Source organism: Paroedura picta, chromosome 14 (assembly GCF_049243985.1).
Source record: "Paroedura picta isolate Pp20150507F chromosome 14, Ppicta_v3.0, whole genome shotgun sequence".
NCBI classification, from domain to species: domain Eukaryota; kingdom Metazoa; phylum Chordata; class Lepidosauria; order Squamata; family Gekkonidae; genus Paroedura; species Paroedura picta.
In genome coordinates, this window is record NC_135382.1 from 17,134,986 (window position 1) to 17,158,904 (window position 23,919).

The 23,919-nt window shown below is 41.9% G+C and overlaps 1 protein-coding gene across 1 annotated transcript in view; it reads right to left on the reverse strand.

Moving 5' to 3' along the window:
• CCDC91 (coiled-coil domain containing 91) overlaps positions 1 to 23,919 on the reverse strand; it is a 118,443-nt gene that overhangs the window by 17,966 nt on the left and 76,558 nt on the right. Inside the window, exons 9-12 of the mRNA XM_077310086.1 lie at positions 16,092 to 16,184; positions 15,147 to 15,215; positions 12,550 to 12,726; positions 906 to 1,019 (exon numbers count right to left, since the gene is read on the reverse strand). Of these exons, the coding sequence (XP_077166201.1) occupies positions 906 to 1,019; positions 12,550 to 12,726; positions 15,147 to 15,215; positions 16,092 to 16,184 (453 nt within the window). The remainder of the gene's footprint in view (positions 1 to 905; positions 1,020 to 12,549; positions 12,727 to 15,146; positions 15,216 to 16,091; positions 16,185 to 23,919) is intronic.

Genomic DNA, 23,919 nt, shown 5'->3' on the forward strand with positions numbered 1-23,919 from the left:
TCAGTGGTTCCCAACCCCCGGTCCGGGGACCGGTACCGGTCCGTGGATCAGTCGGTACCGGGCTGCGGCCCCTCCTCGTCCTCCTCCCCAGCTGCTGCCTGGGGGCTGCCCTGCCACTCTGCCACCAGCTCACCTTTGGTGCTCTCCAGTGGCCAAGACATGAATATCCACTGATATCTCACAAGACTACATTCTGAGATATTGGTGCCCATTTATAAAACATTTCAAGCCTTGGTTTTTGTCACTGAAAATTGGGGAGGGGGAAGTGACCAAAACAGGTAAAAGATGATAGGGAAGAAAAAGGGAGAGGAAAACCTGATGATAGTTAAGTAAGTAGGAGAGAAGAAAAGGAGAGAAGCTGCCAGCAGGAGGAAGGAAAAGCTGAAAACTGGCAGGGGGAGGGGAGATAGATTTGCTGATGGGTTGAAGGGACAGAGAATGGGAAAAAAAGAGAAGAAATAGCCATGGGGTGAGGGAAATGAGTTCTTGCCCCTCCATTTTTAGTATATACGATTCCAGCCTAGTTAACTATAGTTTGAGATGATGACAAGAATAAACAGAACACTTGTTCTGGTTACTCTGAAATTGTTAAGTCCTTTAATGAAGACAGCAGATCCTTGCTGCTGAGTGGCTTCTAAGTTGTTTTTGCTGGAGCTTGACAACTATGCTGGCATGATCCATTCCTCCATTTCTTCAAGCAGCCTCTCTGGCAGCAATCCTGATTGTACTACACAACAAGTGGCAATACAGCCTGTGAGGCCAGAGCAGCTATCCAAGCGGTTCACTGGCGACGTTAAATGAAAATAAACGACACATCTTCTAAAATGACTGAGACCTGGAAATAATTACTTCTCTCCAGCCTCAAGAACAATCTGCAGGCACAATCATGCAAGAGTGGTGCTTACCCTTTTCTGTTCCTTGATATATTCCATCAGCTCTTCCCTGGTTTGCCTCACAGCTTCTGCTACGACTTTCTCACTTTTCTTTTGCTCCTCCATGATGGCTGCCTTTATAGCCTCCTATGGTATTTTAAAAAGACCATACTGGAGATGAATATTGCATGCATGCACATATATAGAGAGAGGTGTGTGTATGTATGTATACACACACACACACACACACACACAAACACACACATATATATATACACACATATACACACACACATTTATATATATATATATAATATATAATATTATATACACATACACACACACACATATAAAGGTAAAGATATCCTCTGTACAAGCACCGGGTCATGTCTGACCCTTGGGGTGACGCCCTCTAGCGTTTTCATGGCAGACTCAATACGGGGTGGTTTGCCAGTGCCTTCCCCAGTCATGACCGTTTACCCCCCAGCAGCAAGCTGGGTACTCATTTTACCGACCTCGGAAGGATGGAAGGCTGAGTCAACCTTGAGATGGCTTCTGGGATCGAACTCCCAGCTTCAGACAGCATGTCGGCTGCCTTACCACCCTGCGCCACAAGAGGCTCTTTTACATATATGTACATATACATATATATTTCTCCCCACAGAACTTCTGCCTCACTAAAATGCTTCTTTGGACATCAGACCTGCAGAGTCTGCTCTCCACTTCCTATACAGATCAAGGATTTCTTTAGAAGACCTTTAAGATTACAGAATTATTCTGTAGACCTATTCTCTAAAACAGCCTTTCTCAACGATGAGAAACCCCTGAAACATTCTTCAGGCTTCAATAAACCCCAGAAGCGGCATGACTGCACAGACTATGGTTGGGAAGCACAGCTGTGGACACGCCCACCTGTGGCCCCTCCCCTTCCCACCCCCACCAGGTCCATTATTGGCTGTTTTGGCATGGGGTGGGTGAGTCGACATGACCATGTATCATCATATCATCCAATAAATGTTGAATGATATTTTTAAAAAATATATAAAAAATTAATATCCCTTCGGGAAACCCTTCCAGGGCTGTCGAGAAACCACAGGGTTTCGCAAAACCCTCATTCAGAATGCCTGCTCTAATAGATCCAAAGACATCTAATTTAGACTGTTCTTGAAAACAAAACAAAACAGAGCTGCCTTGGGCAGGTTTCCTGGAGAGGCAGCAAACATTTTGTCTACATAACTAACTAACTAAATAAGTGGGGGAGGCATCTTTTATACACATGAATACCTGAATTCTTACATTGGTTCAGTCCCACTGAGACGATGAGGACGATGATTTGGATTAGTTGGCCAGCCTTCCCCAACAGGCTCGGGGCAGCTAACAATAGCTTAATTCACTTAACACACGCACCTGCTAACTGTCTTTTGAGAAAGAACCAGGATATTCCCAGTTATGCGAGATGTTTTTTTTTTAAACAATGTACAGTAAATAAGTTGTTGGGATAGAACAACTTCTAAGAAGCCAGGGGCCTAAAGCCAAGTCACCTGTGGGTTACGGAGGCCACAGTATTTCTCAACATCCCCTGAAAAATAAACAAATATCTTTGTTTTGCAACATACGATTATTACCTCATTACTGGCATAAGAGCTGGGTACTGCTTTACAGCTGCATTATAATCTAGCATTCTGATGTACTGGCAAGAAGACTATAATCGTAAATACTTTATAGATGCAAAAAAAAAAGGTAAGAAGCAGCTCCAAGTGCTACTTCTCCTCAAGATCCACTTCACTAAAATGTGATTTGGATCCCTGAAGAACATCATTTAGTAGGTTAGGTTCAGCTGGGGTTGACAGCTCTGGGTTGGGAAATACCTGGGAACTTGGGAGGTGGAACGGGAACTGGATAAGATTTGCGGTGGGGCAGGACATCAGCATCGTATAATGCTATGGGGTCAACTCTCACCTGGTGAACTGATCTTTGTCACCTGAAGATGAGCTATAATTCCAGGGGATCCCTATGTCCTACCTGGGGACAGGCATCCCTAGGATCAGTCATTCATGGGCACAAAGGCATGGATCTTGGTGCAGTGGTTAGGAGTGCGGACTTCTAATCTGGTGAGCCGGGTTTGATTCCCGGCTCCCCCACACGCAGCCAGCTGGGTGACCTTGGGCTCGCCACAGCACTGATAAAGCTGTCCTGACCGAGCAGTAATATCAGGGCTCTCTCAGCCTCACCTCCCTCACAGGGGGGTCTGTTGTGGGGAGAAGACAGGGAAGGAGATTGTAAGCCGCTTTGAGACGCCTTCGGGTAGAGAAAAGCGGCATATAAGAATCAATTCTTCTTGTTCATCTCTCTTCCACCCCCCCCCCCAATAAAAGTGATTTTTGGAGTCACAGGATGCATGTGAACTATCAGTCATAAAAGTCCAGGGAAAATGAGTCAAAGCCACCCTTCCTATGTCTCTCTCAGCAGCACTATGCTAATGGAAGAGGGAGAGGGGAGCAATTTGTCTGCCACCCTCTTCCTCCTCTCAGTGTTTATTTATTTCCAGAATTTATACTATACTTTTCTGCCCAATCAGGGGCACCCCAGCGGCTAACAACCCTTTTAATGGAATATCTACTGAACCTGTCTTACAATTTAATATCCAAAACTAAATATAATGGGTATAAAAATGATGCAGCTTTTAACACTCAACATTCTGAACCCTGTTCTTTGTTAACAATGTCAGGAGTAAATAAAATGTCCTCAAGTTATTGCATGCATCTTCTATGAAGGTTTCTCCTAAATTAAACTGCAGTCTCTTGCATCCCCTAACTTGCAGACTGAATGTCTGTCATAAGCAAGTTCCAAGTATCACAAAGATGCCCAAACTATGGTTCATTTAAGTTATAAGGTCAGAGATAAGGCACTATTCTAGGCATTTAACTGGATACACAAGAGACTCTCAAAGAATGCAAGCAATTAGAAGCGTCTGCGACAGAATTAAGCCGATAATTGAGTTACGCCGGGGACCAGCCAGACTCTATGGTTTTATAAAACAAAAGCTGACCTGATTCTTTGAAAGGATCAGATAGGAGCAAGTTATCTCAAACCCCACAGTCATCAGTCCTTGTTGATGGGGGAGAGAAATTTAATTGCCAAATTATAGCTGAGTCAACGCACTTTGAAGTTTGAGACATGGCTAACGGCTGCATGCAAAGTATTTTTGTAATGGCTTAGCAAAAAACAAACCAATGTAACGGCAGCCGTTTCTTTCCCACCCACTGCCGGTAAAGTACACTTTCTTTTCCCAGAGAGCATCAGGCTACGATAATCTTGCAACTGTGTTCAGGGCTGCAATATAATATGGTATACTATCATTCAAACATATCCCCCCCCCATTCCTCTAAGGAGCTTAGAGAAGACTATATGGGGTCCCCGTTTCATCTGCGCATCAGCCCTTTGATGTGATGGGCCACTCAGCACAATCCAAGGTAGAATGGGGATTTGAACCTAGATTGCCATTATCCTTGTTTGGTACTCTACTTTCAAAGTCTCTCTATCACACAATATACCAGGGGTAGTCAAAACTGCGGCCCTCCAGATGTCCATGGACTACAATTCCCAGGAGCCCCCTGCCAGCGATCGCTGGCAGGGGGCTCCTGGGAATTGTAGTCCATGGACATCTGGAGGGCCGCAGTTTGACTACCCCTGCAATATACAATGAGGAAAAATGAGAGAGAAAAGATTGTCGGGGCCCTCTTTAATGGCCCTGAAATAGGAACTTTCCTAGTTAACAGCATCTAGTTGCATTTCAGGCTGACCTTCTTTCACCTCACATTTTTATTTTTTATTTGCATTCGTAATTAGAAAATCTCATGCACCACAGAGGCAGGGCATGCACAATGTAAATGCGACAAGTCTAGGTGTTAGGGGTAAGACCTTTCCAAGTTCAGCTGTTTGGGGAAAAAAAAAAACTTCACTCATGAAGTTATGGGCCATATGAGACTGACGGTCAAGGATGAAGTCTCTTCTCCAAGTGTTTCCAACCTCAAAAGTTAAGTTGATGACTCCCTGTGGTTATATCTTGCCCTTGGAACTGTCTCCTGGATGATCCCTTGGTGTCATTTGTTCAGGTGAAATCTACCCTGTTGATACCTAAGCTTCTCACTTCTTATGCGTTTCGATTTTACTGATTTTTGTAAATTGCTGCTGCCCTTTAATACCACTACATAATATATCAGAACCACTGTGTGCCACTGTGTAAGACTGAGAAGATCCCTTCCAAAGTCATCATGAAGTCTGGAAGATTTTGATATCCTCCTCCAAGCTTAGGAAGAAAGGCAGGGGTCTTCCCAGAAGAAGAAAAAAACATCTTCCCAAGTAATTTAATTGCTTCCTCCATTAGGAAGAACTTTCCTAACTGGCCAGTGTATTCCCAAACACCAAACAGTGCATTTGTCAATTAGCTATATATTCGGTTTCAAGTGGGTGAAAATCATACAGTCTCTTTGTTACTCAGAGATGAAAGGTTTAAAACAATTATAAATGTCTTGTTATGTTTTAAAATTCCCTGAATATTTATCTCTGGTATGTATACATAAAGTGTTTGCAAATCAGAACTTCACGGAGTTTCAAAGGCAAGCAACAAACAGAGATGGTTGGTAGAACCTTAATGCTAAAACTGGAGCTGTAAAAAATGGATCCCCTCCTCCCTTCAGTGTCTGGATTTCCAATACCCATGCTTACATACATTACGAGAACCTAAATACTGCCAAAAATTTGGGTGGTACAAGATAACTGTTAATGCCAGTTTGGTGTAGTGGTTAGGAGTGCGGACTTCTAATCTGGCATGCCGGGTTCGATTCTGCGCTCCCCCACATGCAACCAGCTGGGTGACCTTGGGCTCGCCACGGCACTGATAAAACTGTTCTGACCGGGCAGTGATATCAGGGCTCTCTCAGCCTCACCCACCTCACAGGGTGTTTGTTGTGGGGAGAGGAAAGGGAAGGTGATTGTAAGCCGCTTTGAGACTCCTTCGGGTAGAGAAAAGCGGCATAGAAGAATCAACTCTTATTATTATTATTATTGTGGGAGTAATTTAGCTACTGAGTCATGAGAAGTGTTGCCTATATTAGAATCGACTGAAAATGTTGTGGCTATAAGAAGCTGAAGAGCTCACATTTCTGTCTTTCTAAATATTTCAATTTTATCATCTATGCATACGGTGTGGATTGCTGGGCATATGCCTTTCTCTTGGCCAACACATAATTTCCATGGCTCACAATATATATCAACAGGGGTAGTCTTTAAATTTCCTTGCTTTCAATTTCCCCGAGATGCGTGTTTTCAAATGACACTGCTCTGCTTATGGAGAGGCACCAATAAGTTAGGAATTTGTCATTCCTCTGATTGGATTTCCAAACTTGGTAAGAACTCCTGTCCGTGCTCACTTTCCTCCTTCCATTTTATTAACATTATATTCACGCTTCCCCTTGGAGGCAACCATGAGCCACTGAACATACTGAGACACTGGGCAATTTTAAGCATGCTTTTGTTACATTCATGCATTGGCATTCCTTTCTTGTAAATTGGGCTTCCGTCCAAGCCCATTATCCTGATCCCTTTCTTGTCATACATAACCCCCTTTGGCTATGGACAGAGAGGCACGTAGATATCAGAAAGCACAGCCAAGGAAGTAAAAGGGCCCGGGGTAGCATTCCAATAAAGATGGCTACACGGCCATGTATTCACTTCTTGAAGACTGCAAGACTCTGAGGCCTCTATGGAATGGCCAGAGAAAGAGGGGCAGAATGCATTCTGGGAAACTAAGAGAAAGGAGAGTTTTTGAGCATATGTTCACACATGTATGTTTAGTTTATTAGATTTTTAGACTGCTCTACCAGTGAACTGGCTCAAGGTGGTATACAACAAAATATTAAAGAAAAACAGATCACAAGATATAAAATTACAGATAAAACAGATTACAAGACATAAAATAAAATTTTAATTTTAATTAAAATAAATAGTGACAGATTAAACATTGATGATACATTCAGGATGACTTGGGGTGGAACTGAGTGGGTGGAGCCATAAAGAGGTAGGTAACTAGATGTTAACTTTGGCCCCAACCGAAAGCCTGGAGGAACAGCTTCATCTTACAGGCCCTGCGGAATTGTGCTAACACTGAATTAAAGTTCCAATATGAATCCTATCACCTGATTCCAGCTACTACAACTGGCCATTCTTCTGCAGCCACTGTGAAGCTAACACTAAAGTCCAAGAGCTTTCTGGTCCCCCTTGAGATATGCAGGTTTATCTAATCTGGCTAATGGCTTCCAAGACTAATGGTTTCCAACCAAATACCTGCAGGAAGACCCTCAGCAAGACGTGAAGACAATAATTTCCCCTTCATTTTGTTTCTCTGTCTACGAGTGGTATTTGGAGACTCCGCACACACAGATTCTATATACTTATTGTGGATAATGCCTGTTGACAAACTGTTCCTACACTACTTACCCAAATATTGAACCCAGTCCAATAGTGCAGATTAAAAAAATCCACTCCTTGGGGCCATGGGAAAAAAAAAGAGTTATTTCTGCAAATCTGGGGTGGGGATGGGGAATGCATAGACTGAAGAAAAAACATATAAAAGGGAAAAGAAAACTTGTAGGAAATTGAAAATGCAGAAGCGGCACTCGCTATAGAGTTAGGAAGTTTCCTAAAAGTTTCCTAAAAAGAAAGAAACACTAATACATTTGTACACAGGAATTTACATTAAAAATGCACTGTTTCAATGTACATGATTACTTTTGCGTATGGCTAATCTGAAAACAGGTGTGAAGAATCTGTTTTAACTAGATGGAATAGAAGTCTGCAGAAAAGTAAACCGTGTGCCGATTCTGAAATTACAGAATTACAGAAAGAAAGATGGAGTAAGATGGGGAGACAGATGGGGGGGGAGAGATAAGTTTTTGCCACTGGGATATATAATTTAATGGGGGGATTCATAATATTATTGTAGATTAGATTAGATTATTTTATTTACAGTCATTGACCAGCATCAAAGTATGAAAATATTATTGTATTGTATGTGGGGTTTTATTACATGTAACCCGCTGTGAGACAGCTTTACTGATAGTGTTGGGTAATAGCAGCAGTAGTAGTAGTAGTAGTAGTAGTAGTAGTAGTAGTAGTAGTAGTAGTAGTAGTAGTAGTAGTAGTAGTGGTAATAGTAAGACACCAGTATAGATAATGTTTAGGGGAAAAAATTGTAAACTGGGATAACAAATATGACCCCCTCTTAATTTCACACTACTAACTACTACATTGTTGTTACTATAATCAACAGGCAATCTACAAAAAGTTCACGGATACAGTGGCCCCTAGTTCCAATATACTGCTAAAACTTGGAGATATAGATGGAAAATCCATCACAGTTCCGCAGGGCCTGTAAAAGAGAGCTCTTCCGCCAGGCATTTGGTCGAGGTCAGTGACAACATCTATTGGGCCCCCAGAGCCCCCTCCCATTCAGACAACTCTCCTTATGGGCTTGCGGAAAAATGTTACCTGAACATGTTATGTTATGTTAAGACTGTTGACAGAGTTCCCAAACTTACGTTGTCCTCTGTTACTCATCTAATGTTTTCTGTAAACTCCCCTGAGCCGCAGGGGAGGGTGGTATATAAATGCAAATAAATAAACAGAAGGGTCAGCCTCAGTTAGTGTTTGGATGGGAGACCTCCAAGGAAACTAGGATCATTATGCAAGGGCACACAACCTCCGCATGTCTCCTGCCTGTCTGCCAGACAATCCTACAATCGTAGGCTCTCCTGGCTATGCTACACACATGACATATGATAAACAAATAGAGGCGCTTACTGTTGAGCAAACATGCGTATGGCCAGGTGGCAAACTCACATATTTTCCATCCTTTGAAAGGGGGTATAACCCTGCTTCCAAGTTTAATAAAGTCTTGATTTTATATTAAATATTGGTAGAATAACGATTATTCTTTCTTTCTTAAGCATAAACCAATAAAAATGTGGTCTATAGCTGCTTATGGCAGATTTTATCCTTTTCAGATGATGGCCCACGAATGCTCCTAGTTGAAAAGAACCAAGTTAAAGGAAGAATCCTCCAAGGGTTCGCTCTGACATTTGCTATATATATATATATGACTTGGCCTGTGAATTAAAAGAGCCACGTCGAATATAAGCAAGACGCTAAAGATAGAACAAAAACAGTGGAATGCTGCCAGGACACCGTCCTGCCTGCACAGTATGCAACTTCCACACCAATGACATTTCAGCATGTGGTAGAAAGATCATTAAAGCCTCTGAGGAAGGCACAAGCCTTTTGCTGTAATCAGAACTCGGCTTTCGTTAGGAAGCCATGCTTCTTTCTCTTATATTACAAGGCAAAACAACGAGGCAGCTATGCAGAGGCCCCTCTTTGAATAAAATAGTTCTCCTTTTATAATTTGCGCTTATCCACCTGGATAACATATGTCTGAAATGGAAATCCCTGGCATACCTTACTCAAGGAAACAAACAGTCTTTTTTGGGCTCACTTATACCATACATCTGCTGCGGATCCTGTTTTTTTAAAGAAAAGTTCCAATATTCCCCTGGTGATCCAATATCATTTATCTCTGTCATATTTATGTCTCCCCGCAGAACAATATTTCCAATTTATTAAGTTACTTGGCAAACAGAAGCACAGACACCTTAAGCCACGGAAGCAGGAAGTTTCATTACACAAGGCAGCTGAAATACGTACCTTGAGGTTGCCGCATTGTATTAACAGCCTAGCACCCCCGATTGTGAGCTCACTTCCCTTTGAAATTCTACTGGTTTCATTCAGCTTTCCTTCCCTGGGAGCGTGCTTAATCTTAAGCCATTCATACTTTTTTTCTCTAGACACCAAGAGAAGCCAACTCGCTTCCCATACCACCTTTCCCGAGCTGCTGACTACCTTAGATCTATTCTTGGGTCTAATTCTCATTGATGTAGTAAACCTATGACTGGACTCTTTGTAGGTGACGGAATGGTCTTCCATTTACAAAAAGAGTTCTTCGTACATGTTTTAAAAGTTTACTTATGGTGTCTTATGTACTGTTTTTATCGGGTGCATTTTATATGCTGTTAATATTTGGGGAGTGAGTGAGATATAAATAAATAAAAAAATAAACAAAAATAATGAGGTCAAGGAGACAGATTTTAGACTAGCCTTTATAGGACAAAAATACATTTCACACATCTCTTGTGTGAATAGGAGGTCTAGAATTTATGGTTCCTGGAATATGCTGGATACCAGGTGGAGTTTTTGCAGTTCAGTTTAGGTAAAATACCCCAAACAGACACACCACAAAATGTCCACTCCTCGGCAAGACATCTGTACTTGATTTCCTTTACTTCAAACACATGACCAAACAAAGTCAAAGAAGAGAAGAAGAGATTTGCACTCTGGCAGAAAATGTGGCTTAACTTCAAAGAAATTGCAACAAAAATGCTTTTAAAGCAATCCGTGCTCGTGAAGATATGCTCTACCCGTGCTAATATGCCCCAAGCCAAGGAAGTCATCCCACCTCTTACAATGGCCATTCCTCTCAACAGCTAACTCACATCATGCTCACTTTTCAAAAGAGAAAGCAATGATATGCATATAGGAGAAATGCATATGAAATGCTGCAAGATCAAAAAGATTTCCAGAGTATAAGCTTTCAAGTGTCAAAAGGTTTTGGAACTCTTGAGAGCTTTTACCCTAGAAATCTTGTTGGCCTTCAAGGTGTTACTGGACTCGAACCTTGCTCTTCTGTGGCAGCCCAACATGGTTATCCACTTGAAACGATGAAATGGTTATGAACTCTCTAAAGCAGGATTTCTCAATCAGAGTTTCGCAAAATCCTGAGGTTTCATGATGGCTCTGGAATGGTTTCCCAATTGGGTGGAAGTTGATTCATTTTTGATGTGGGAACACAACTACTGCCATGTTCCGTGGGACGGAAATGTCTTCCCACCCCAGGAAGTATGCCAGAAGCGGCAGGGAGGCAGCCAGCACAGAGGCGGCCAACAGTGGGGGCGGAGGCGGCAGTGGTGGGGGCACTGGCAGAGGCAGAAGCCGGGCCTTGGTGGAAGCCGAGGCAGTGCTGCCGGTGGTGGACACCAAGATAGCAGGAATGCCAAGGCAGAGGCAATGGTGACAGAAAAGCCCAGAAGCTGGCAGCTGCAGAGATGGCTATATTCTTCCATGGTATTGTAGATACATATTAATGATTTTTGGTGAAGACAAAAAGACAAATAAATGACCTCTAGACCCCATCACTCTCTCCCTAGATGCCAAAATGCCTAAACGGAGGCTATTGTACTTTAATCACCTTCTGAGAAGACAAGAGTCAGTGGGAAAAGACAATAATGCTGAGAAAACTTGAAGGGAGCAGGAAAAGAGGAAGACCCAACTGGAGATGGATAGACTCAATCAAGGAAGTTACGGCCCTCCACTTGCAAGACCTGCCAAGGGCTGTTCACAATAGGGCATTTTGGAGGACACTCATTCATAACATCACCATTAGTGGAAGAAACCTGCTGGCACTTCACCTGAGTTCTGGAGAGGCTTAGCCCCTCTCATGCTCCTGATATGTGTATTAATTGGATTCCCCCCACTAAAGGGAATAAGGAACTCCCAAGGGAGTAAAAGATCCACCTGAATCTCTTGATCAGAGCATGTGTACAGCAGCATGCTGTATTACAGAAACCCTCCCAGAAAATAAACACACGGGTAACTTCAGATCCAAGTGGATAGCCGTGTTGGTCGGAAGTAGCACAACAAAATTTGAGTCTGATGGCACTTTTAAGACCAACAAAGATTGCTTCAGACAATGGAACAAAAATAATAAGAGTACAGATATAAGGAGAAAGTAAATTGGTAGCAAATTAGTAACCACATCACATCCGAACTATAGAATCATAGAATCACAGACTAGAGTTGGAAGGGCCTCCTGGGCCATCAAGTCCAACCCCCTGCACTATGCAGGGCACTCACATCCCTATCACTCATCCACTGTAACCTGCCACCTCCTTGAACCTTCACAGAATCACCCTCTCCGTCAGATGGCTATCCAGCCTCTGTTTAAAAATTCCCAAAGATGGAGAACCCACCACCTCCCGAGGAAGCCTGTTCCACTGAGAAACCGCTCTAAATGTCAGGAACTTCTTCCGGATGTCGAGACGGAATTTCTTTTGAATTAGGAATTTCGTATGCAGTATGATAATTCCTTGCTAGAAAAGCTAATCAGTATTTTGGGTCCAACTGTTATTCGCAAAAACATAGGGGGAATAAAAACGCCCAGGTTAGTGCTTAATGGCAGACACTTTCCCAGTTGTGAAAAGAGGTACCGTATTTGCCGGCGTATAAGACGACTGGGCGTATAAGATGACCCCCCAACATTTCCACTCAAAATATAGAGCTTATTACATTACATTACAGTACTATGGGCCACTATGGGCAGCTATGTCTATCCCAACTGAAGTGCACCCAGCGTATAGGACGACCCCCGCACTTGAAGGCATGTTTTTCGGGGGGGGAAAAGTAGTCTTATACGCCAGCAAATACTGTAATTAAAAGAGACAAAGCTGAAGCGGTCAATATGATACAAAAACGCACGTGGCCCGTCAACAGGAAGGCAAAGCGCACTAACCTGATTACTTTGCCTGTGTTCTTGCATTGCATCCTCGACCGCTTGAGCAATCTTTTCACGATCTTTGCTTCGCTCCGTTTCCCAGCGCTCCTTTTCTTCTGCGTGAAGCTTCTCCATGTTCCCTCTTTCTTCTTTCACGGCGATCAGAATGGCAGCTTGCACGTTTTCTTTTTCAATCTTCGCAGCCGATACGGGCGACAAAATTGAAAGGTTAAAAACATTTACAGACCAATGCCCTAGGTCCTTACTCGGACGTAAGGCCCACTCTGTGCACAGAACCGCAGTTTTTGTGACATTTCGTTAAGACCCACTGGGTACAATGTGTCCCACGGGCTTTTAGTTCACCAGTTCAAAACTGTCTTTTAAGACAGGCATCTCGGGAGGCTTCAGGTGGACTTGAAATTACCAGCTATCCCTTCAGAAGTAGTCTAAGTCAGGGGTAGTCAACCTGTGGTCCTCCAGATGTTCATGGACTACAATTCCCATGAGCCCCTGCCAGCAAATGCTGGCAGGGGCTCATGGGAATTGTAGTCCATGAACATCTGGAGGACCACAGGTTGATTACCCCATGTCTAAGTCATCCTAATTGCAAGGGGCAAAAAAACAAATAAAGAGAGCGGAAGTATAGTCTGTTAACTTCCAGACACAACAATACAAAGGAGATCCAAAACAATGTGGATGTTATTAAAATGATCACCATTCCTACAGTTTGCAACAGCTATTAATTTTCCGTGATGGAGACTCCCTTGTAAAAAGCGGGCCTCTCTCCCCGAATTGTTTCAATCTGTCCCAAATGGCTTCGGCTTCAGCCAACATGTCCTACAAATGGGCCGACACAGGCTGGATTAAACTTTCTGGTGTCATCTTTAAAAAAAAAAGAAATGGTGGGAAGAAGAGGCCCTCCGTTTTATTTTTGGCCTGTTTCTGAAAACAGAGTTGTTTTGTTGGTGTTCTTTTTCAATAATGTACTTGTTGAGCCAGAGTTAAATTACTTGCCACCCAAAGCTTCTGGCCTTTGTGCCATGATGTCAGCTGTCAATGCCGGCTAAAATTACTAGAGGGATAAATGAAAAACATAAACTTTTAACTGCAGTTTTCTAGTTCAATCTTTGCAGTTCGTATTGCATCCATCATGTAATAACTGCACGTTGCCTTGGATACAGAGGTTTTCTCTGCAGAAAAGTGACTACATGCAACGACAGTGACTTCTTCTGGCTATTGACAGAGTATATTCTGTTTTCAAAGAGATTACAGGGCCCTTTTTGACTGAGGCCCCAACATGGTAGAATGAGCTCTCTAACAAAACCAAGGCCAGCTTGAAGAATTCCATGACAATGATGATGTCATCCGTTCAGTCGTGTCCAACCCTAGGCAATTCTATAGGAAAGTCTTCACCATGTGCCCCTGTCTCTGGCTGCTTCTTTTAGTTGGTTCATGGTCATCCCTGTGTCGGCTTCGATCGTGTCGAGCCAGCGGATCCTTTGGTGACCACGTTTCCCTTTGCTGCTGACCATGCCGAGCATTAATGATTTTTCTAGTGAGTCTGATCACATGATGTGTCCAAAGTAAGTGAGCTTTAGCCGTAATATCTTGCCTTCTAATGACATAGTTGGTTTGCTCTGCTCTAAAACCGTCTTGTTGGTAACTTTGGCTGTCCGTGGTATTCGCAGCATTCATCTCCAACACCATAATTCAAAAGCATCTATTCTCCTGTCTTCTTTCTTCAGGGTCCAGCTTTCTCATCCATAACAATCCATAGGTTGTTATGGGGAAGATAACGGCATTGATTAGCCAGCACTTTGTATTAAGAATTCTATAGGGCCTGCAAAATGGAGCTCGTCTGCCAGGCTTTTGGTGGAGGCAAACAATGGGTCGTCCCTACAATCTGGACCCATTCCTGCAAGGCAACTGATGTTCCATATGGTCCTAGATTTATGATTACAGTTTGACCGTTTATGGTTCCTTATCATTTCAGGAGCAACATTGTTTTAATGTATTTCAAACCGAAATTCTTTGTATAGGGTTAATCCATTGTGTAAATCACCCCAAGACCACAAGGAGAGGGCTGCCGATAAACTGAAATATTAAATAAATGAAAAAAACAAACAAATAAATGCCTCCAGTGTACTTTCTTAGTTTTTTACTGTTCTATGTACACTGCTCTGAGATGTCATAGTGAAGGGCAGTATATAAATTAAATATAATATAAATAAATAAATGCTTTTTCATGGGCTAAAAACCACTTCAGCAGTTCATAAAGCTTTACCCTTATTTGGCAACTATGCCCCCTCCACATGAATAGGGTGACCAGCTTCCAGGTAAGAACTGGAGATCTCCTGGAATTACAACTGATCTAGACAATAATTTTACGCAAATGGATCCTGGTCAAAAATTTTAGTTTCAGGGACAACGGAGGCGAGGATAAGGTTTTTATAAGAAGTCCTACATTTCCGTGCTTTCTCAGATGGAATTAAAAATGGCTCATCTTTCAAATCACTTTACTCCTACACTAAAAATCAAAAGCAACAATATTCAACTCAGCCATAACAAACAAAATTTAAACAGGACTTCAGCAACTCTATCAGTCTCAGAGGTACCTTAGCAGCTGTGGCCAAAGCTTCCTTGTTTCTTTGCCTTTCATCTGCCATACACTTGTCCAGGATTTCCTGCAAATACAAACCAAAATAAAACAGATTAAAGAGTGGGAAGTTATATTCCCAAACTCTCAGAAAATGTGAGTTCAGTGGTACTTTTAAGACCAACAAAGTTTTATTCTGGGTATAAGCTTCTGTTTGTGTGCACATGAAAGCTTGAATAAAACTTTTGTTGATCTTAAAGGTAGTACTGGACTCAAACTTTGTTCACTGCTTCAGACCTATATGGCGACTGCACCCCCCAATCTATCTCAGTAAGATTCTTAGCTCCTTTCTGTGATTTTTTTTACAAAGCTATGACAATTAGGACAGGACATAATTAACTGAGGTAAATCCTTCAAGAGAACCATAACTAGCAAGCAGAGATAAAAATGAAATACTTTTGAACACAGGGGCTGCTGTAATTAGGAAAGGCACAGATTAGGAAAAGACAGGTTTAGGTAGGTTTTTTTGGTTGTCAGTGTAAGCCAGTAAGAATACCACGAACACCAGAAAATCCGAGATTCTGCTCTGCTCTGAATGAGCGTATTCTTACGCTTCAATTTTTCTATTTGTCATTTTTGCTATGTCTCAGACACCATGTCAACTAAGAAATGAAGGGCTACAGAGAGCAAATATCTAGAATCTCTAGTTTGTCATTTACAATCTGGATTTTTAAAATTGATCAGTAGGTATATTCTAATTTGTCTTGTTTATTTTGCATTATGTTTTGAAATCTTTTAATAATTTTAATTCATTTTGTAATGGCCTATGACTACATGCAAGTAAACTGACAGACATTTCTCTTTGCTTCCCAGTTAATGCCTCAAAAAAAGGGATCTTCCTTCTGAGCAATTCATCTTCTCCTTATGACAACCCTCCAAGGGCCTCAAGCATCGTACAAAATACCTTATATTCCTGCAACTGCTGTGTCAAGGATTCTTCTATTTTTTCCTTTAATGCTTCACGCTCCTTGTTCAGAATATCAAGCAGCCTTTGATGCTGGGAAAGAAGACAATCACACAGGTGTGATAAGCTACATAAGGGCATGACAACCAATGGGAGCTCGTAAATGCCAAGCGGTATTCCTGGTCATCTGACAAAAAGCAGCAACGGACTACACATTATATGTATTATACTGATCAATTACCATTTATCCTACATTTATTTATTTATTTAATTATTTTTGCTGGTATTTATATACCGCCCACCCCCAAGGCTCAGTGCTGTTTACATAAAACGTAGAAAAAAGTACATGGAACTTAGTTATTCAGAACAGGAACAATAAAATTAACATTAAAACTGAAACAGAGGTAATGGACTATAACAATGCAAACAGGTCCGGAGCAGAACGCATGGGTAGATTTCTGGGAGGGAGGGAGGGAGCAGGGGCCCTGTAGATATTGCTTGGTCTCAACCAAATGCCTGGTGGAAGAGCTCCCTTTTGCAGGCCCTGTTTTAGCTCCGTCAAGGCCCTCATCTCCTCTGGGAGCTCGTTCCACCAGGTAGGGGCCCATCCCCAACTCTATCAAGATAACTAACTGATAGGGCCAATTCTGAAAATTCGCTGGTAATATTACTAAATACTTACTCTATGTGACTTCTGAAAAGATAACTATCATTCTCCAGCATACTTCTTTATTTTCTATTTATTTTATGCTTGTACACTACCCTTCCTCGAGGGCTTAGGGCGGCTGACACAGTTTAAAATATAATAATAATATATACAAATAAACTTTAAATTCATCCTTATCAATTTAAAACATAATTAATTGATATATATATATATATAAATATAGAGAGCGATTGGTCCCTTAGTCAACTGTGCATGGGTACTTCTCACAAGGGCAATGGTGGATTACTGCGGATTATTGTGGACCATTGTCATCAACTGTGGATGGGTGGGGGGAGGGAAATAGATCAGATTTTGCTGCCAATATTGGTTTTTGATGTGGTTTTATGGATTTTATTGTCAACCGCCACAAGCCGGCAGAGTCAGGAAGTGGTGGTTGATAAATAAAAATAAATGAAATAAACAGTGTCCACCTATTTGACCAGTCTCATTATTCTGGGGAAATGGCATCGGGAGGGGGAGACTCAAAGTGCATTTTCAAAGCTGTCGTTCAGCCAGATCTGAGAAGGGAGGCCAGCAGTATTTTGGTGTAGGGTGTTTGAGCCTCTACCACAGGCCTAGTAGAACAAGCTCTGTTTTGTGAGCCCTGCAGAATAAATCAAGGTCCCGCAGCGCTCTGATCTGGTCAGGTAGAGCAGGGGCAATCAACCTGTGGTCCTCCAGATGCTGGCAGGGGCTCATGGGAATTGTAGTCCATGGACATCCGGAGGACCGCAGGTTGACTAGCTCTGAGGTAGAGCATTCCACCAGGTTGGGGCCAGGGCGCTGATAAGTACAGTTATGATACAGAAAGGTACACATTTATTTGCATATGAAGGAATCCGGAGACAATTGTCTGTTCCTTGGCTGTGCCGTTCTAGCAATAACTGAAGACAACTGAATGCTTCCCATCTCTCTTTTTTACTAATATTTCTTGGTATCTGTCAGACTTAAACTATATATATGAGAGCAACAACCTTATCTGATGTTCACATCTGCCCTATTTATGTATATATGTAGGATGGGTTTAATTTCTACTTCCAGTACCCCTTGGCGTTTGCTATTGGGGTGGATATACTGCATGTTATACCTCCTGGGCTCATATGGACATTGTTACCAGTTGGCATGGGGATTCCTGGGATTACGTTGGGTTGATTAGAGAGGGTTTTTTAAAGGCTGTCAATTATTGTTTTATTGTATTTGATATTGTTGTGAGCAGCAGTGGGTTGGCCAGTACTGGGAGCAGTGACATATAAGTAGAACAATTTTTTTTTTAATTAAAGATGCAAAGGGCCACAAACTGGACCCCAGCCCCCACCTTGCCTGCCTGTGTGTCTCTCCCCCCCCCCCCCCCGAGATTTGTGATATCGCAAAACAGCCAGCACTTTTAAGGTATGTCAACATTCATGGCTGTTCTACTGAATTTTGGCTGACCATTTTATGCTTTTCATTTTTAGCATCTACCTATTTTCAAAGTGCTTGGAACGGCTTTTGAGGGAGGGCACATGGCTAAAGAATTATCTCCTAACATTTACAATCATCATTTTTTTTAAATCAACAAACTTTTGAGTCATTGGAATGAGACTGGAATCTGAAGAGCAAGGATCAAAAGGTACAAGATTGACTGCAAAAGGATTCTAATGGAATACTGAGATGGATATTCCCCGTATCAAAAGGGAAGAAAACTTAAAGAAATAAAATAAAACAAACCTTAACTATTGTGGGAAAATAAGAATTCATAGATTTCAGTGTGTTACATATTAATTTAACTGTTTATACTCTACTCCCCCCCCCACACACACACACAAAGACCCAAAGCAGCCTTTTGGAGAAGCAACAGATTATACATTTCCTAAACAAGTCCTCACAACCACATTGGCCCATTATGCATGGAGTTGAAGGTCCGCATTCGGGGTGGAATGGTAGTGGCTAAAATCACCAATTATGCACGCTGCAGGAGGCAACCGGGCGCAGAGTCAACGTATGCCTTTGAAAAAGCCGTGTTAGCGAGATGCGGAAGAAAGTGGAGCTTCCCGGGACCAGGGTGCAACCAGAAGCTGCTCCGGAGTAGCCGTGTACATAATTGGATACTCTGGGTTTTGCCATTGTTGCGTTCCATCCCGTGCATAAGTGGTTTGCTTCGCTTCTTCCTCCTCCGGGTTTCCATGACGCCATTTCAACGGCTGTGCATAATATGCCATTGTGAGATAATTTAGGCTGAGAATCAGTAACTGGCCCAAGGTTACCCAACAAGCTTCCATGGGACTCTGAGGATGAGAACCAGATCCTAGCCATACTCTCTAGCCACTAACACTATTGCAGCTGATGAAGATGCGTCTATCACTGCTCACTTGACTGGCCTGCTCTTGCATAATAATAATGTCTAAACTGGCTCTGGAATACAAGGCAGATTACATGGAATACAAGCAACCTCTGGCTGCTATGATTTCTAATTTGTGCCTATTTCAGGAATTACTTTTGCACATACGTATACAAACATTTTAAAAAGTACTGTCTGCATGAACTTTCAGTAAGTACATAAAATAACAGGATGGACAGAAAAACGCAGCACTCGTCTCTCCGCATGACTGTAGTGTCCCTGACACCCTCCCATGCATTATTTTGGTCTGTCTGGCCCTCTCTAGTCAGTGTACCAATTCAGGCCCTTATAGCCAGAAATGAACTGCAAATCATCAAAGTCTGCTTAGTGAGACGAACCATGTCTGACTGTTTAAGGTTGCAAATGTACTTTGTGCCATGTTAAGGTTAGAATCATAAAATCATAGAATCATAGAGTTGGAAGGGACCTTATGGATCATCTAGTCCAACCCCCTGCACTATGTAGGACACTCACATCCCAATCGCTCATCTAGAAAAGACACAACCCAACTCTATTTGGAAAAAAGACTTTCAGTGTTTGTCAAAATCTTATATATTCGGTTTCATGTGTATACGTATATTTACTCGAGCTCTGGCTACCTGTACTGATTTGTGTTTTTATGCCATTAAAGGTAAATCTATATCGATATCTTGGTCTCTCCAGTTGTTGAGGCAATGACAAAAGGTTATGGAAATAAGAGTTGTACTTGCCAGGTAACACCAGCCCCTAGGAATGGACATGAACTGAAAAATCTGGTTTGGTTCAGTATGTTCCCAAACCAAACCAAAAGCCCTGAAATGACCTGGTCAGGTCAACCATTTCACTGTTCGATTTTGCTCCCTCTTGGTTTGAAATGAGAGAAATTGAAATGGATGGTTTAAATGGTCTGCAGTCATTTAAACCTAGTAGCTGATGGGCAGACCACCCTGCTCAGCTGCTAGGTTTAAATGGCCCAAACCGCTGAACTGAACCAGAGAAAATTCAGGGAAATGTTTTAGGGAGGTCATTCTATAAGGGTGATGGGCTTTCCTACCACTGTTCTAACTGTATGATAATTCCTATATCCTTTGGTGCCAAAAGGAACCTAGGAAAGGCAAAAGGGTTTACATTGCTGAGCTCAAACTCTAAAAAGTTAACTGAACAGATTTAAAGTTTAAGAGCAGAATATGTTTGCAAATAGGGAGCAAGGCCTGGACAGACGACATCAAAACCATTCCATAAAATGGTTTTGCCAGAGCTGCTTGCAGGTCTCCCAAGCAGTTTTCTCATGGTTGATCTTTAAAGGAGAATCCCGTGACTGAACCACATAAAAAAAATCTTAAAATCTTTAGGGAGAAATTAAATGGAAGAGTTTATGTAAAACATTTTTGGAAATGGTTTCATATGTAGAGACAGGAAACATTTGCTAAAATAATTTCAGCCAGTTACTGAAGAATTTGTGTATGTATGGGCAGGGGATTGTAGAGGAAAAGATACAACCTAACTCTATTTGGAAAAAAGATTTGGAAAAGTATTCCTTAAAACTCTTTTCCACGCTGACTTGAACTTTTATTACTATTGTAAAATGCAAACTTGATACTATTATTCCTACTGAAGATTAACAAAGTTTAGGCGTACAAGCTTTTGTGAGTCAGGCAATTTAGCCCAGCACCAAGATGCATTGCACTGTACTACAGCATTGTACTGTAAAACAAAGTTGCGCTTAGTTGTAACTATTGTTCATTGAGAGTCTTTTGTGCGGGTACACATGGGGACTGCTCATGAAGAGGCCTGTCATCAGAGAAGTTCTTACAGCTTAAATCCTGCTGGAGCTGGAAACTTGTTTCTGCCCAGGGATGACATGTTTCCACACAGCAGCACCCCCACCCTCAGTATTTCTACTGCTGTTGAAACCACAGCATGCATCAAGGCAGGAGGGAGGGTATGTGTGTCTGCAGAGAAGAAATTTGATGAATGACAGTCACAGCTAAGTGCAACTTTGTTTTCATCATCGAAATTCTGTACAGTCCCACATTAGGATTTTAGCAAGCTACTGACCTGGAGGTGGGGCATGCTCTCCTCACTTGACGAGTGAATGAAGCACTGCCTTCCTGACTTGAGCTTCTTGCCTCACCTGAAGATCCAAACCATAATGGCATACAAACATGTCTGCTGACAACCAAGTAGCAGCTTGGCAGATTTCCAGCAATGCTACTTCATTGAGGAAAGCTTCCAAAGAAGCCATGGCTATTAGAACATGGGCATGAATGTTTAACAGGCAAAGCAACCTGGCAAAACCATAGCATTCCCTAATGGTTAAGTCCATTAAGACAAAGTTTGAAATGAAGCCTTCTTTCCTCTTTTAGGACTGGTGAAACAAACAAACAGAGCTCTAATCCTACAGAAATCCTGGGTTCTTTAAAGATAGAATAATAAAGCCCTTCTAATATCTAGGGACTGCAGCAATTGCTCCGGGACTAATGGAGAACTCAATAACCCAGGGGAGTGAGTTCTTTCAAGGTAACTGCTTCACCTGACATTTAGCTGGCAAATACAAATACATACAAAGAGAGACACAAACAGAAGAACCGAGAGGCTGATATCTGCCAAAAGAGAAGACCTAGGTTCCCAAGAATGTTGTGTTCATCATTGATCTTCTGTGCTGTCCCACATGGTGACTGCATGAGTAGGAGACTCTGGCTCATGAAAATGTTTGCTATTACATTGAATTAATATTTAAAATATTTAAACTAATTGAGATTTAAAATGTTAGATTCTCTAAAACAGCAGACCAGGGCATATAGCCTGGAATACCTACAATAATCAGTTGACTCTAGTTGTGAAAGCCTTCAACAATACATTAAATTGTCTTGTTTTGTCTGCAGTTCTCTAACGTGATTATCCCTGCACTATATTTCCGTTATCACAATGAATATGAGTAACACATTTACATGTCAAATGGTTCATTTGGAGTCTAATTTCACCTTGCCCTATGGTTAACATGCGTGCATGACAGGGCAGCTCAGGCTATATGCGGCGCTTCTGCTCAGAGAAGTTCAGTGCTCAGAGTTCTTTGTTGCTTTCTATCAAACTTAAACAAATAAGGAAGAAACAGAAAGAGAGAGCAGAATAATCCAAATAGATTTTTGAACATATTCTTTACGGAGCATAGATGTTTAAACCAAATGCAGATAATCAGAATGAAAGTTTTTTTCTCTAGACAAAAAGAGATCTGAACACGGTATAGTAAACCAAATCGAGAGTCCCGTAGAAATGGCTGGGAAAGCTTACACAGACCTGCCAGACACAAGACTAAAATATAGCTGGTATGGTGTAGCGAGGGCCAGCATGGTGTAGTGGTTATAGCACTGGATTTGGTATATGGGACACCCACATTCAAATCTCCAGTCTGCCATGGAAACTTTCTAAGTGTCCTTGGGCTAACCATCTCTGTTGTGTGGATAAAATCGAGGAGAATGCTGTTAGCCACATTGGTCCCCAATGAAGCAGATAAATGAAGATGCAATGAGCTCAGAGTAGGTCCATATGGGACTTATCATCATCAATTCTATTTTTTGCTGTCCTTCCTTGAAGGCTCAAGGTGGCTTACCAGGTTTAAAACCACATAAAAGACATCATTGGTAGTCATTGTTAAAATCATCACAATCATCATTAAAATACATAAAACTACATAAACCTATGTATAGCTGGGGTAGAAGAAGGGACACATATATCAATTCAGAGGTGTTCTCATTGGGTGGGTTCTCAGTTAGGGAGTCCAGCAGTTATGATGGACCCTTCCTGCCTCAACCATCAGAATGGAGGAGCAGCTTTGTCTTGAATGACCTGTGGAACAACGTAAGGTCCTGCAGGGCTCTGGTCCAGCAGAGCATTCCACCAGGCTGGGCATGACCCTTAGCGGCTACTGCCACTGCCACTACCACCCACTGGGCATGGATCCTACCCTAATAAATGATTTTAGTCTATTTCAATAATTTATGACTTGCTTTTCAAAGGGAGATTCTCAAAGCAATTTACAGATTGTAAATGTTATTAGATACAATAAAACAATTACAATTTAAACCCATTAACTCTGTCAAATCATTCAACGCCACCATCAACCATGATATAGCACTCTATAATCAAAAGCAAAGCCAGCAGCAATCAAGGGCAGATGTATTTATACATCAAAAGCTTGAATGAACAGAACGGTCTTCAAAGTCATTTTTTAAAAATACAGCAGAGCTCAAATTCCAGAAAGATCGGCAGGCAGCCGATTCCCCGGGGGAGGGGGGGTGGATACATGAGGATACCAGTCTGATAATATGTGAACTTTTTAAACAGATCTGTGGACCTCAGTGAATAGGAAGGAATGCAAGGGAAATTTCCTTAACTTTCTTGGGCTTATTTTGTCAAAGACTTTAAAAGAACTATTATTTCAAATGTAGCCCAGAAGCAAATTGGCAATTAGAATAGAGAACAGGTGTAATATATTCTGTGCAGCTCATTTTCCAAATATTAGCTTGGTTCAGTGTTATGGACCATGTGTAGCATCTGAGTGAAGTTACTAGTTGTCTGATGGCTTTTTCCCTGTTCGCTACTGTCACAACGAAGGAGGGGGAGACAAGAATGTCAGAAGTTGGTAAGGAGGAAATAACCTGAAGGAAGGAAAAAGGAACCGCTTTACCCTGCTCTGGTTTGGCCTCGCTTGGAGTACTGTGTTCAGTTTTGGGCACCCCAGTTGAAGAGGGATGTTGACAAACTGG